Source organism: Passer montanus, unplaced genomic scaffold (genome assembly GCF_014805655.1).
Source record: "Passer montanus isolate IOZ18808 unplaced genomic scaffold, ASM1480565v1 scaffold5, whole genome shotgun sequence".
Taxonomy (NCBI): domain Eukaryota; kingdom Metazoa; phylum Chordata; class Aves; order Passeriformes; family Passeridae; genus Passer; species Passer montanus.
Genome location: NW_024369929.1, coordinates 6,227,815 through 6,242,382, shown reverse-complemented (window position 1 = coordinate 6,242,382; position 14,568 = coordinate 6,227,815). Strand labels below are relative to the sequence as shown.

The 14,568-nt window shown below is 42.1% G+C and overlaps 1 protein-coding gene across 1 annotated transcript in view; it reads right to left on the bottom strand.

Moving 5' to 3' along the window:
• MYO5A (myosin VA) overlaps nt 1-14,568 on the bottom strand; it is an 87,317-nt gene that overhangs the window by 22,008 nt on the left and 50,741 nt on the right. The window contains 11 exon segments of the mRNA XM_039722992.1: nt 461-514; nt 1,255-1,398; nt 3,733-3,846; nt 4,491-4,639; nt 5,329-5,422; nt 6,511-6,759; nt 7,913-8,152; nt 11,648-11,804; nt 12,650-12,861; nt 13,783-13,902; nt 14,375-14,536. Of these exon segments, the coding sequence (XP_039578926.1) occupies nt 461-514; nt 1,255-1,398; nt 3,733-3,846; nt 4,491-4,639; nt 5,329-5,422; nt 6,511-6,759; nt 7,913-8,152; nt 11,648-11,804; nt 12,650-12,861; nt 13,783-13,902; nt 14,375-14,536 (1,695 nt within the window).

Sequence of the window (14,568 nt, the reverse complement as noted above, 5' to 3'; positions counted from 1 at the left end):
AATGCAAAACCAGAGCACACTCACATGAATCAGACAGATTTGATGGCAAACAAACAAACAAAAAAAAAGGTCAGCAGGCTAAGAAAATTCTGCATCACTATTAGGAAATATTTTTAGTTTTAGTGGTCTAAGATATGCAGTAATTTAAATAATGATTTTGAAAAAGAGATCTACATTTATCACTGTATTTTTGCTCAAATTAACTTGCAAGCTGTACTAAGTATCTTAATAGAGAACTCCCCCTGGCTTAGGGGATCTTTTTGTTTTGCATCCCCAGCCACACGTTCTATACCTCAAAAAGAGCAGTCCTTCAATGAAATGACTGCTGGGGAATATTTGTTCTAGTTTCCCCAGCTACTATTTGGAAACAGGAGGGCTGATGTAATTTTCTGTGCCAGCACATGCAATTGGTAGGAAGAGTCCTACTAGAAAACCCCAAAAACCTCTGTTTTAGAATTACCTTGAGTGACTCATACTCCAACTCTGCACCTCTTATGGGAGGCCTTTCTTCCTCCTATGAACAAATACAAACAAGTGTGAAAACAAAAAAAATCCTTCACTGAGGTAGGAAAACAAAGAGAACTCAAATTATTTGAGTAAAAAACTGTAAAACACTCATTCTGGTGCTGCTGCCTGCTGTAGTTTGAATACTGGCATTGTCTCCTTTACTTTTGAGTTTTTGACACAGAATTGGTTAACATTAATAAAATCACATACTGTCACTGGCAATGCAACACAGCAGGATGAACCCCAGCATGTTAAAGAAATTCACTGGTAAAAATGTAATAAGAAACAATTGCCAATACTTTTTTCATAATTTTTTAAGAACTTAAGGAGACCAAATTAGGCAAATTTACATTACAGTCAGCTAAGGTGTCTAAGCCCAGTGCTCTGGCTAGGCATCCTGGTTGAAACACTTCTTCTGCCTAAAATTAACCCATTCTCCCCATCATTTAAGTAGATTTCTTTATGGCTACTCCTTAATAAAAACAGTCTTTCAGCCTTTTCTTTTTTTTTAAGCAAAGTCCCAAGCACATTTTGTTCCTGTGGTCTTCCATCAGAGGACCTCCAGGACTTTGAAAAACTAAATGACCAGTCCCTAGAACTAAGCACCAGTATGAAACTCATCATTAAACAAAGCAAGTGCTAGAGGAAGATGAAGATTTAGTGAAAGCCAGTCAGCATTCACAGAGCTACTGTTTCACAAGAAGGGACACTCTGGTGTCAGCATTTGATCAGCTGCAAGGAGTCCACCTTGGCTTTAGCACGGAGAGCCTGCTCTTCCTTCCTGTCCAGCTCATCCTGCAGGGACTGCTTCTCTTGCTCCAGTTCTGAAACCCGTTTCTGCAGCTTGAGGAACAGAGACATGTCCAGCGCTGCTTTTTTCTCACTAGGCTCCTGCTGCAGAAACAACAGAGGGAAGTCAAGAGGTATTCCCCTTCCACACCACAAGGAAGCACAGCAGTGAGTAAAGATGGGAAATAGACTGGGGAAGGAGAGGAACACAGAAATGTTACTTGATTCTGAGCGTTGACTATCTAAAATATTTCATCAGCTATCAAATACTATTTTAAAAAAGGATTTACTAGTAGAAAATGTTTCTAAGCCTAAAGCCTAGCAAAAGAAAGCACTAGGCACTACCTAGCAGACAGAAGGTCTATAACTAAGCATACCTTATAGTCTTACTTGTTTGAAGGGGGGAAAGTAGAAAAAAGAAAAAGTTTGTGGTTAGACTCACCTGAAACAACTGTAAATAAGGGCTTTTTTGTTTGTTGGTTTAGTTTTCGATGATTTCTTTAGTAAGTTCTTTAGCTAAAGAGAAACCTCTCTGGCAATTTGAAGGTTAATTTAGTGGGATGCAACACAAAAAATTGGTAACAGAGAATATATTTTCTGCCTTTTTCCTTTTATTGTGCTAATTATACAGCCTGTTTCTGAGCCTAATTCACCAGCTTCTTCACCATTTTCTGGGCAAGGACCAGTGTTTGCAATCTGAAGGTGCATTAGAAATTGTCCATCAGCCTTTTTGTACTTTATGTACTGAGAAGATCAAAGTATTTACTATGAACTGTACCATAAAATCTTAAAGCCTATAAAAAGAACTAGAAAATTAATATTAATGACTGCAGCAGACAAGCAAGCACAGCCATTTCCACTTCATCTCCTTTTACTGTTGAGGGGAAGAGTCATAAACCACACCAACAGCTCAGGCAAAAAGAAAGAGACTTTTGATTTTTAGTTTAGAGTCAGAACTGGACAATGTTGAGGGGTTAAACAAAAACAGTGCTGCATTCCTTCACATTCTTGCATGAGAAGACAAGCAAGCACAGCCATTTCCACTTCATCTCCTTTTACTGTTGAGGGGAAGAGTCATAAACCACACCAACAGCTCAGGCAAAAAGAAAGAGACTTTTGAGTTTTCTGACTTACTTGTTTGCCTTGAGGTGGGCCCAATTTTTTAAACTGGTTTTGTACAATTAATCTATATTTTTAGTTTAGAGTCAGAATTGGACAATGTTGAGGGGTTAAACAAAAACAATGCTGCATTCGTTCACACTCTTGCATGAGTTAATTTCTTCATTTATAGTCTAAAACCCAAAGCTGGCTCTGGAACAGCAATTCAGCAAGTCTATCAGCCAAAGGAAAAGCTGGCATTTGGCTCACATGTGACATCCCATGCACTGTCCTTCTCCTGATTTCCTGTGAATGTAGGAGCATCATCCTGAAACCATTATGCAAGGTGAGAAACCTAAGTGGGAAGGCAAATGATGACAGAGTGCAGAGAGAGGCTGTGCCAGCCCCAGTGTGTCAGGATATTTGCATCCAGAGGAGAAAATAATTCTCTGTGGAGGCTTTCCGAGCAGCACTGACAGCCTGCCAAAAGCTGCTCTGCAGATCCTTAACCCAGGCAGAGGGCACACAGGGTGTGCTGTGCCTGGCTCACAGTTAAGGAGATGCACAGAGAAAACTTTAACTCAGGAAAGTGCCAAGCACAGCCAGACCTCCACCTTGAGGGCTCTCTCTTTGCAGTCCCACTGTGATGGGATGGGCTGAAAGGAGGAGTTATCTTGGAAACTATTAGCAATGGCTTGGAGTTGCACCACAAATAATTTATGGTTATTATTCATTAGCTGAATCAAGTCATCTTTCTGAACATTTTTTAACATCTTCCTCATCATTTTTCCAAACACTCTGGGATTTGTATTGCTGCACATGCAAAGGAAACACCCATCCTGGGAGTTTCATTCCTCTCTGTGAAATACAGAAAACCTGATCCAACACGAGTTTCTCACGCCTAACAGGAAACTCATTCCATGTAGCTACTAAGGATGCAGCTTGCCATTTTAAATCATTGATGATACAGTAGGCAGACTCCTCAGGAAGTCTCACTGATTCTCTGAATTCCCATTTTGGCCTGAATAAGTGATTGTGCTTACCAACACTGACAACCAAATGTTTCACAGATGTAAATCAGCTGGATCACCAAGTATCTACTCTACGCTTACTGTAATACAAGACAAATTCAAAGCACACTTTGACAGTCTTTTTACACAGGATCATAACTAAATAAGGAATAAGTGTTCTCTAAAACAAAATGGAGAAAGTTGGATTGAAGCTTTACATATCTCAATATGATGATATGGTGTTCAGAAGCACTTATTAAAAAAAAAATAAAAAGGAATGAGTTCAACCATGTATCAGTGAAAAGTTGTGGGGGATTTTTAACATTACCTCCATCCTTAGTGGTAAGTCTTCTGCTTCTGTGATCTCAGAGCTGAAAGTATATTCAGATTCATTGCTACTGTGAGTTGAGTCCGTTCTTTTGTGCCCAGGCTTGGGGATGCTCTGAAGTGCAAGTGGAACAAATCAGTACCAGTATATGGTTTTTCCCTGTGACTCTCTCTTCACAACCTTTAGTTTAGCTTATAATATTTGGTATTATGTCACGGTTATCAAAATTATTAAGAAAATATTTTTGACTCTGGTCTCTCCAGAGACCTAAAAGCCTATGAGATACAGTTAGCACCCAACTCCATGGAGACAGACCAGATCTTACACCACCCAGGATTGCTGCAGAAAGCAGAACGAAGCAAGGATGCAGCACTTTGTGGGAAAGAAACACTCAGATTACAGGAAGCACAGACAGCAACTTTTTAACTTCCTACACATTCTATTGAGGAATACTTTATATTCCTGCCACACAGAAAATTCCTAGGACTACTTAAAATTTATCACTGGATGAAGATGGTGCAAACAACCCCAGCAGATGTGAATAACTTGAGGGCAAAATAAGGGTGGACAGCACAAGTAATACCACCAGGAAAGTCACAGCAGAAATTTAGCCTTCTTCACAGCTGTGACTTTTTTTTTTTACCTTTCAAGTACAGGCACCAACACATACAGCTGACAGCACTTACCAACTTATCCCACTAGACTCTACCTGAACAGGTGCAAACAGATTTTGGTTTCTCAGCTGTAGAGCCACTTACCACCATGAGGTTCATTTCATCCTTGAGGTCATCGTAGCGCTCCTCCAGGCGGCTGAACTCATTCAGCAGGTTCTGGTACCGCAACCGTTCATCATTCAGGTCCAGCTCCAGCTGCTTCGTCTCCTCCACCAGCTTCTTCTCCATCGACTCTGCCACAGACAGCAGGGATTCCAAGTGTGAGAATTCCAGCCCTACCCACCATGCAGTGCATCCGTGCAGGAGGTGCAGGCCTGTCTGCACCAGAGGAACAGCCTGCCGTTTGACGCTGGTGTTTGTGATTCTCTGGGCCAGCATTAAGCCAAAAATATGAAGGGCCAAAGCATTATTGTGGCAACCACAGAAGGGCTCACTCAGACAAGTTATTTATTCTGCTAATACATTCTAGAGGTGATTCCAGGAGGGAGGAAGAAGGAGCACTAGCCCACTGCTGTGCTATGTAAAAGCAAAATGCTTTACACCTCAAGCATTCTGACCATCCTCATCACAGCTCCCTTCAACACAGCCCTCACATCTAGAGTTCAGCTTTCCTGGCTGCTGCCTACACAATCACAGCAGCCAGAAAAGTTGTCATGGATAAACTGTATTAAATATCAGAGCTGCCTTTTAAAAACTGAAGTGCTTTGGAACAGTCAGCCCCCCTAAAAAAGGCCCTGAACTCTTAGGAATTTGTGGAAATTCAAATGGGAGATAATTCTGATGTTTGTCAGTTCTTAAAAAAAAGAATTGAGTGCACAAAAAGGAATGTAAACTAAGTCAAATTAGTCCAATCTATGCAGTGGAGTGTTGCTTGGCCAGGTAACACAAAGTAGAGAACCTGAATAAGGAGAACAGAGCCAACCTGTTATCTCCCTCGCCTGGTCATGGATGCGACGGTTCAGCTCCTCCTTTTCTGTTTTCAGTAATGAGTTCTGCTCTTTCAGCTCTGATACCAGCTACAGAGACAATAAAATATTTTACTCAGAATGCAGTTCATCTTTCAGCAGTAGCTCTAACAACAATGGCATCTTGTTATAACAAAAGTTGAAATACTTAAACTGTTCGTCACAAAGTGGAACTGGTGAACTAAGTTGTATCTTCATTTCCAAATTACTTTTCTTAAATATGTACCTTCTTAAATATGCAGACTCCCCTGTATGTTTCTCATCAGACACTAAAATTGCCCTGAAGCACTCCACAGTGCCATGTATTTTTCAGTGAAGTCCCAAAGATGTAAACGGCTCATGAAAACAGAAATATTCATAAAATAGTAACACATTTGGTAGTTCTACAGTAAATTCCATTGCATTGGGTAACACCAACATTTAACATGTTGCCTCTGCCCTAAAGCTGTGTCACTTAACCTGTGTTCAGGTTTGCCAGGTACTCATTTGTCTCTGATTATGGTTACCATGCATTCACTTTGCTTTATCTATTAATATCTTCCCTTATGCTTATCTGATATTGAAACTTGTCACTTGCAGCATCACATAATGATGGATTGGCTCTACCAATACTCAAACTTCCACCATTATCAGCAAGTACTCCTGACAGAAATCAACCTGTTTGATATGTTTGTGGTTAGCAAAGAAAAGGGGTTAGCTGAAACCTGTTGAACTAGAATGTGCAGATGTGTTGAATAGGCTGGCTGTCTACATTAGGCAGGATATAGCAGCACCTTTGAATACTGAATGTGGGACAGATTTCTGCTATCTATGTGATTACTCTCTCCAGGTAGTTAAAATGAATGAATTCACTACCTCTGACTAAGTCAGAAAGTTCAAGGATTTGGCTTTGCAAATGCTTTTGATATCAAAATCTGAATAGATTGGCTACATATATTTACATACAATATATGGATTTAGCATATCTCACTACCACAGGTGTAGCCATTTAGATACCAAGCCTCTTTAGGATGGTACAGCCACAAAAACACAGTGCAAATACCAGCCACACAACTGATTGGACTGAAACAATTAAGCCTGGGCAAAACCTGAGTGGACAGGAGGCAAATCCTCTCATGCATCTGAGACCCCATACGTGCCTGCTCCGTTTCATGTTTGTATTTGTCTGCCCGCTCCTCGATGCTCTTCTTCTCCGACTGCGTCTGGTGCAGCTCCTTGCGGAGCTTGGCAATCTCCTCCTGGAGGCTGAGCACACGGTTGGTGGCGTTCTTGGCCTCCTCCTCACTCATCCGAAGCCTCTCCACGTCGCTCCGCAGCTTCTCCGTCTCCGTACTGTATGTGACCTCCAGGTTGTTCATCTTCTCCAGCAGGGATTTGTACTCTTTGTTCTGTGCAAAACACAACACAGACAGAGCAGCTGTTTGAGAAGTTCTGGTTCAAGGGAGCCTTTTCCTTCCCTACAGAAGACACCCAGACATGGGAGCACAGCAGCAGCTTCCCCATCTCAAAAAGCTTTGGGTCTGGTTTTGCAGAATTGCTTAACGAGGTGACAGAACAGTCCAGTCTCTAAGCCTGCACATCCTAAACTAAAATCAGATGGAGAGCCCACATACATCAGACAGGATCACCCCACCTTCCCCAAAAACAGAGCAACTGACGTGCTTCAAACGCAGTACTGGCGTTAAGCGAGTGGGTGTTTTTCTCAGTTCTGCTGAGAGGAACAAGTGGATGTTTGACTGCTCCACTTCTGCTGTGGCCTCCCCTTCTCTCCTATCACTGTTCTTCATCAGAAAAGAGAACTGAGCCCTTACAAAGAAAATTCAGTGCATTCTGTGAATCCCCACAGTTCTAAGAAAAGTAACCAAGGTTTTGACACGTTTCCCCAGTGTCATCCTTTCTTCTAAGCCTTCTGATGTTTACATTTTTGTAATGAACTTTCTCACAAACTTTATGTAAATAATTAATTGCTTTCCATTCTTTTCTGGAGGAGGAAAAATCAGATAAACTGTTAGTTTGTCCAGTGTCATTGGAGAGGAGGCACTTTCACCCTCCAATCCATTGTCACCATTAGAAATCTATAAATGTTAGAGTCAGAAATTAAATGGCCTTCTTTTGTGCCTTGGAAAATCCAGTGTCCACACCTGTCACAGACATATTTTATGAAAAATCCTATTGCTAGGATCTTTTCTCCTGAGAAGCTGGAAAGCTTCAGCTTCTCCATGTTTTGCTGCATTGGAATGTGATTTGGAGAACTGTTTACCCAGCATGTGAAGTTGTTTTTAACGACCAATGACAGCCACCTGTGTCAAGGCTGTGAGCAGTCACAAGATTTTGTTATCATTCCTTTCTGCTCCTTTCCAGCTTTCTGATGGATCCTTTCTCTCTGTTTAGAATAGTTTTAATATAGCATTTTAATACAATATAATATCATAATATAAAAAATCAGCCTTCTGAAACATGGAGTCAAGATTCTCATCTGGCACCCTCGAACACGACCTTACGCACCTTCCTATTTCGCGTCCTAAAGTGACAAGCTTTTACCTGCTCATCGATTTTCCTCTGCAGCTGCATGATCTTGTTCTCCAGGCCAATGTGGAGCTTCTTGTAGCGCTCCACGGAGCGGGCCTCTATCTTCAGCTTCTTGAGCTCCCTCTTGGCCATCATGCGGCGGTAGCAGCACTGCAGGTAGACGATGGCCCGCAGCGTGCGGCGGTAGCGCCGCCGCGCCAGCCAGCCCCTCACGTGCTTCTGGATAACCACGGACTTGTGCTCCCGCAGCATCTGCAGTGGGGAAACACATGGAAAACACACAGGTTAGAGCTCCAAACTGCACCTGGGCAGATACATGGAATCCTGTAAGGATGGAGCACCTGCAGTGGGGAAAACACATGGAAAACATAGCGGGTTAGAGTTCCAAACTGCACCTGGGCAGGCACATGGAACCCCGTAAGGATGGAGCAGCTGCAGTGGGGAAAACACATGGAAAACACGCGAGTTAGAGCTCCAAACTGCACCTGGGCAGGCACATGGAACCCCGTAAGGATGGAGCAGCTGCAGTGGGGAAAACACATGGAAAACACGCGAGTTAGAGCTCCAAACTGCACCTGGGCAGGCACATGGAACCCCGTAAGGATGGAGCAGCTGCAGTGGGGAAAACACATGGAAAATACGTAAGTTAGAGCTCCAAACTTGCACCTGGGCAGGCACAAGGAATCCTGTAAGGATGGACACCTTCACCTGCAAAGAGAAACTTCTGGGGAAGAGCAGCACAAAATGGAATAAATTTAAATTAGAAATAAAAGAAGAGGGAAAGAAGAGTGGAACAAGGGCAGCAACTGGGGGTAAAATGAAAAGGAACCAGAGAGAAAAACATGACAAAAAGAACTGAAGGCACATGGAAGCATCAGGCATTCCTTTGTGTTGAGGTCAGAGCCCAGCTAATTGCAAAAGTACATAGTACCTGTTGGCAAGACTACAAATACAATCTTATTTTTTTTAAGCTGCATCTTTATCTTGAAACACTTTAGAATCATTGACATATGCTGCATAGAGTTCATCAATACAAAGCTTAAAATTACTACATTTGACATGCAATGCAGTCAGTACTGCATTTCCCAGAGGAAATTATAGCAGCTGTTAAGAAGTCAGAAGCTTTTGGTTTGTTTGTGTTATTTTGTTTTGGGGGTTTTTTGTTGCCTTTTTTGACATATCTTAGGCTTGTTAGCATGGAAAAATTTTCATCTATTCTAATAAGAAATTTATAGTGCAATAATTCTAATTTATTTTATGGCAGAAATTTCAACCATAGGTTTGATGTGTAAAAAAAAAAATCCAGATTATTTTAAAAAAATCTATAACATAAACCAGTCATGTGTGTTAGCCTGAAAGTTCAGCTAAGAAGAGTCTACCATTTGTTTCTGGATCCTTCACCACTAATTCAATCACAGATCCCTTAGGTCTGGAACCCCTGAATTCAAGCAGATTATATGAGATCTGCATGGAGAGCCTGCCCAAATCCACAAGGCTTCCAGTACTTTGACAGCTTTAGAGTTCACTTAATAAAGCTTCTGCAAATAAAATAGTTTATTCTAAAGAACAAAATTATCTAGGATTGCATGTTAATGCTCAGAATTGGTAGTTTAAATATCATAGACAGTTCACATTCTTACACTGATTTACCACAAAGCTGATAAGACAAACTAGTCAGGTAACAGTAATTTTATTTTCTTTTAGACTGCTTAGCAAATGAACTGAAATGTGTCAGAAGCATTATAGTTTCCAGATCAATGAATTTATAATTCACTGGCAAAGTGGCAAGACTGTAATACATACGAACTTTCTCCCTTAGCATTTATTTCTGAATTAAAAATGAGACTGGAAATCCCAGCACCAGTTACTCAGCACACCAAGGTAAGGAAGCAGCTCCCTGAAAAGCACTGCAAGGTCAAAAGCCAAAGTCCTCCTGACTGCATGCCATGCAGTTGGCATTCCTGCCTCCTCCTTACACATTTTCTGGAACACTCCTCCAGGTTTCCAGCAGGTGCCTGAACACTGGAATACAACTAGCTTTCAACAGTTTTCACCTCCAGATTGAAAACAACAAGCCCTGTAAAATACCTCCATGGCGTGGGGATGGTCCTCATCTGCCAGGGAGTTCTCACATCCATGCAATCCAGTGAGGAATCAGGCCGCTCCAAAGTACAGTGAGAGGATCAGGAAAGTCACTTCATCTACCAGCTATATCCCAGGAAAGCTTATGTCACAGCTAAGGAGGAACTAAACTCCTTGTCCAGCTGAGAAGCACATTGCAACGTCTCAGGCAGGAGCTTTCCCCAGGATGTGTGAAACAGATGATTCAACCATATTAAATTCCTTGTACTGCCCACGTGACTCAGGACATGCCCTCTCTTCCTACAACAACAACAGGTCCCTTTCACAATCCCAAGGAGCAACACGTGTACCACACATTACTGCAGCCAGGCTCAGCCCAGCTGTCCTGTCACAGGGCACCCTTTCGGTTTCACTCGCCTGCAATCACCACCACCTCCAAACAGCCCTGTTTGCCTTCCCACGGCACACAGAGCCTGTGCCTCCCTCTCTGGCCACCCTGTACCTCAGCCTGGGTAAAATCCCACCTTGGCAGGACAAGACAAACACAGCACGCCGCAGGGGCACTTGTCAGACTGTCATGTTTTACTGCAGAGAACAATTCACAGCTCGAGGGGGATCCTCCTGACAGGCTGGTCTGACCACCCCTCCCAGGGACTCCTCCAGAAACCTGCCATCTCTATTAGGAGGGAATATAACAGGTTTATTAAACTGTGCTGCAAGACAGATGGGCTGTGTATTACTCATGTGACTAACAAGGCAGAGAGAAACAACTCCCATCTTCCTGAAGATTTTAGGCCACCTGCTGCTGTGACCCAGGTGTCACTTCGTCACATCTGTCAGACTGTTAAAAACACATCTTGTATAATATCACAAATATAGTTTGTAATAACAAGAATGCTAAGAATTCCAATATAAAGGTAAGTGGACAACCATATAAAAGAACCACAAAGTCAACCACTAGGTTCTTACTACTAAGAAATTCTTAACAAGGTTTTTTTTTTTCAGCTTTGTGGCTAGTTTATGTTAGAATACTACACATGTGACCCTTAGCAATTTTAATACTAAAGAAAATCATAAAAACTCCAAATACAAAAGAGTAAAATATGGTACATAAGCATCAGATGGCTTTTGGCTGCATGTCCTTAACATTTACATGCTTGGGAAAACAAATCCCTCAGCTACTTTTTCAGTGAAATACAAGCTGACTTTTGAGCCTGGTTATAACAGTTCTTGTATATAAAAGTGCTATGAAACAGGTTATCACTTTGCAGTTTGAATATAATTCTGTTTTCAGCCCTGTAACTACTGAAAACCAAATTCTAATTACTCAATTAAAATGCCTCAACATTCTATATAACAAGTGAAAAAGTCAGAAATGCTGTAAATCTCTGTTGGATTCTCCACTGGCTGCACTGAAAGTCTAAGTACACCTGTATTAGATGACAATGAGAATATGTCTACAATGACAAGCTGATGGCAGTATTAGATATTTCTAATTTCCAGGTGCTGTCCCTTAATCCATGCTCTGCTATTTTGTCTGTGCATCACACCTAACAGCATGCACACAAAACATTTCAGATTCCCAAGATGACACCACAAAGAAGCTTTGTCCTGAAAGTGTGTGGAAATGTAGGTAGAGTGAAAAACTACATTGTGATTTCTTACCATTTGGTACCTGTTTCTGACCATGTAACCTCTCAGGAGAGCCTGGAGAGCAATGGTAGCATCTCGCATGCTCTGGTATCTCTTGCGGACCACGTACATGCGCTGGAACTTCTGAATGGTGATGGCAGCTCGTGTTCTCCTCAGGAACTTGGCATAGCTAAGGAAAAGATCACAAACAGTAACCTGTAATTATGTGATTGAATGCTTGGGGCTTTTTTAATAGCCTGTATTTTTAGTTTCTTCTTAGTGTTGTCAGTGACACAGTATATTTACTTGCTATTCTGCTGTGTGGCAGTAGAACAGAATGACAAATTAACAGAAACCTTGCAAAGCTTCACAGGGAGATGTTTTCACTTCCCCTAATAATTGCACTATACAATTGACAAAGTAAACTCAGCTTAGTTTCTCATCACCTCTTCCCCAACTTTAAAGCTGTTTCCACTATGTCATCTTCCACAGGTACTCTCCTAACCTCCACTAGTAGAAAATGTTTGCTTGTTCTTGGCTATTGCAGTAAGACAATTACAAAGCATCTTGACATGTGCCTCTTTCTGAAGGCTGGTTATTACAGCCTTCATCACCACCTCTTCTTTGAACAATACCACCTGAATTCCTGCCCTTCTCTCTGGCCCCATGGCCATCCCTCAGAAGTCAATCCAAACAAATGAGGAATGGCTTCTCCAGCAGGACAGATCCAGCTGGGAGGGCACATGGAAACTGGGCAATGAGGACTCAGACAGTCCTGCTTTACCTCACCTGCAACATATCTCCTAAGTACTACTTGTTTTCTGCATCATAGAGCCAGGGTGCTACTGTCCTCTCAGAAAGGTCAAAACCAGTCAGGACAGACACACCCATTATACTCAATTTCCTTCATTTCCCTGGAAAATCATTTCCTCTCAGGCAGCATAGGAAGACGAGAACAAACGTATCACATTTAAATGCCCTGCTTCCAGGGCTCTGGACTGGGCTGGTGTGGCATCTGCCCTGAGCAGTGCTTACCATCGTGCCTGGTACCCTCTGACATGTCTCTGGATGGTGATGGCAGCCTTCCTCATCCGCAAGTACTTCTTCCTCATCAGCCAGCCCCGGATCGTCTTTTGGATGCGGATACAGGCAGCTCTCAACTTATCTGCCCTTATTTTTTCCAGGTAGGCTACTTGACCAGCCCGGAAAAATATTTTTGTCTTACCAAACTGGTACTTATCCTTGTCCTATTTTCAAAGGTAAAAAGAGGATAAGTTATGGCATTAAGTGTTAGTGCATAAAAAAAGGCATGAAGGGCTAAATGAAAGCACAGTTAGTAAAGAGGCAAAATTATCTGTGTAATATTTTGGGTAATCTGAGACTTAATTTAAGTCGTGGAGAAAGGTATTTTCTCTGTATGATTCTGTTAAAAATTAATATAATAAGGCCACAAGCATGGCCCAAAGGGGCAATGTGAGATTTTTTGCTTAGATGATAATGCCATAAAGATAATAACATGGAAGGCTACAGGAGGTGACAAAGGGGCCCAGAGGATGAAAGCAATACAGGCAGTGAACATGTACAATTTTCTACTTAAATTGTAGCTGACCCCTCTGAATGGTCCATCCTCAACCACATTACACAGTGCAAACAAAGCAGCTGGGGCTTCAGACATGTACAAATCACTTATTGTGTCAGGACTAGGGCAGAACAAAGCACGCTGCTGCTCAAACACATCTGAAATTTCAGAACTGAACCAGAAAGAGAATAATATTTTATGTCTACAGGCTGTAGTACTCCTTTGAGGGAAAACTGAGAATATACAAAGGCATGCTGAAAAAAAAAAAGGCTTTGGAACCTGAAAAATCAAATTCCAGCAACTGTCAAAGGAGCTCAAGGAGAGCAAACCCCAGTTACATTTAAAATTGCTAGCAATGAAACTGTTGGAATTTTTATCTCACGTATCACCATAAACAAAAAAATGGCATCAGGAAGTCTTTCTCCCTCTATTCATCCCCAAACATCTCCTGCTGTAACACACACACACAGAGTGAATCCATAACCAGAGAAAGGAGACACAGCAGTTCACTCCTGAGTGAGCAAGGTTCAGCAGAGCCTTGATGCCCAGTGGCCCTGGGCAATCCCCTGCCAACACGGGCTCCTCAAACCCCACAGGAACTGGCATCTTACGTGAAAGGAAACTTGAAGTCATTTGGCTTAATGCAGCGCACGTAGTGTGGAGTTGTAGCATTCAGGGTTTCCATCAGCAGATGAAGAGAGTTTCGAAACTTTTTGAAAAAGAAAAAGAAAACAAAAAGTCAGGGAATAGCCTCAACAAGCTCAGTCATCTTTGAGACAACCTCATTTGCATACTTTTAATTTAATTATGGCAAAGATATGCAGATATTTTATGTTTGGCTACTGATAACTGGAACCAAGTTTTCTGGGGATTGAACCCCACCTTGGATTTGAATCAGACAAAGTGGCACATGATCCAAAAAACCCAGTTTAAGGTTTTCCAAACTTCTCAACATCCACATTAAATTTATTTTGAAAAGCATTAGCCCATGATAAAAATGGGCTGCCTCAAACTGCTCCCCACAGTGCCTCAGTAATTAGGGACTATTTGCACCAAGCTGTAAGTAGCAATAAGCTGCACCTCTCTCAAAATCACAAGGGATCCCATGAGCACACTTTGAGACCTATGAGAAAGGAGATAAAGGGAGACATTATGTGACAGAGCTGCATCTTCAAACTCACCTGATGTCCCACAGTTTTCTTATGCTCCTTGCTGGCTTGCCCTGGCCTGGCCTTGGCAGGTTTGACAGGCATTCGAGACAGAGGCACGCGCCCTGAAGGGGCAGCTGATGTGGGGCTGAGCACCTTCTCCTCATCCTGGAATAACTCTGGGAGCAGCTTAAACTGGTGTAACAGCAGAAAAAATACACAGAGGG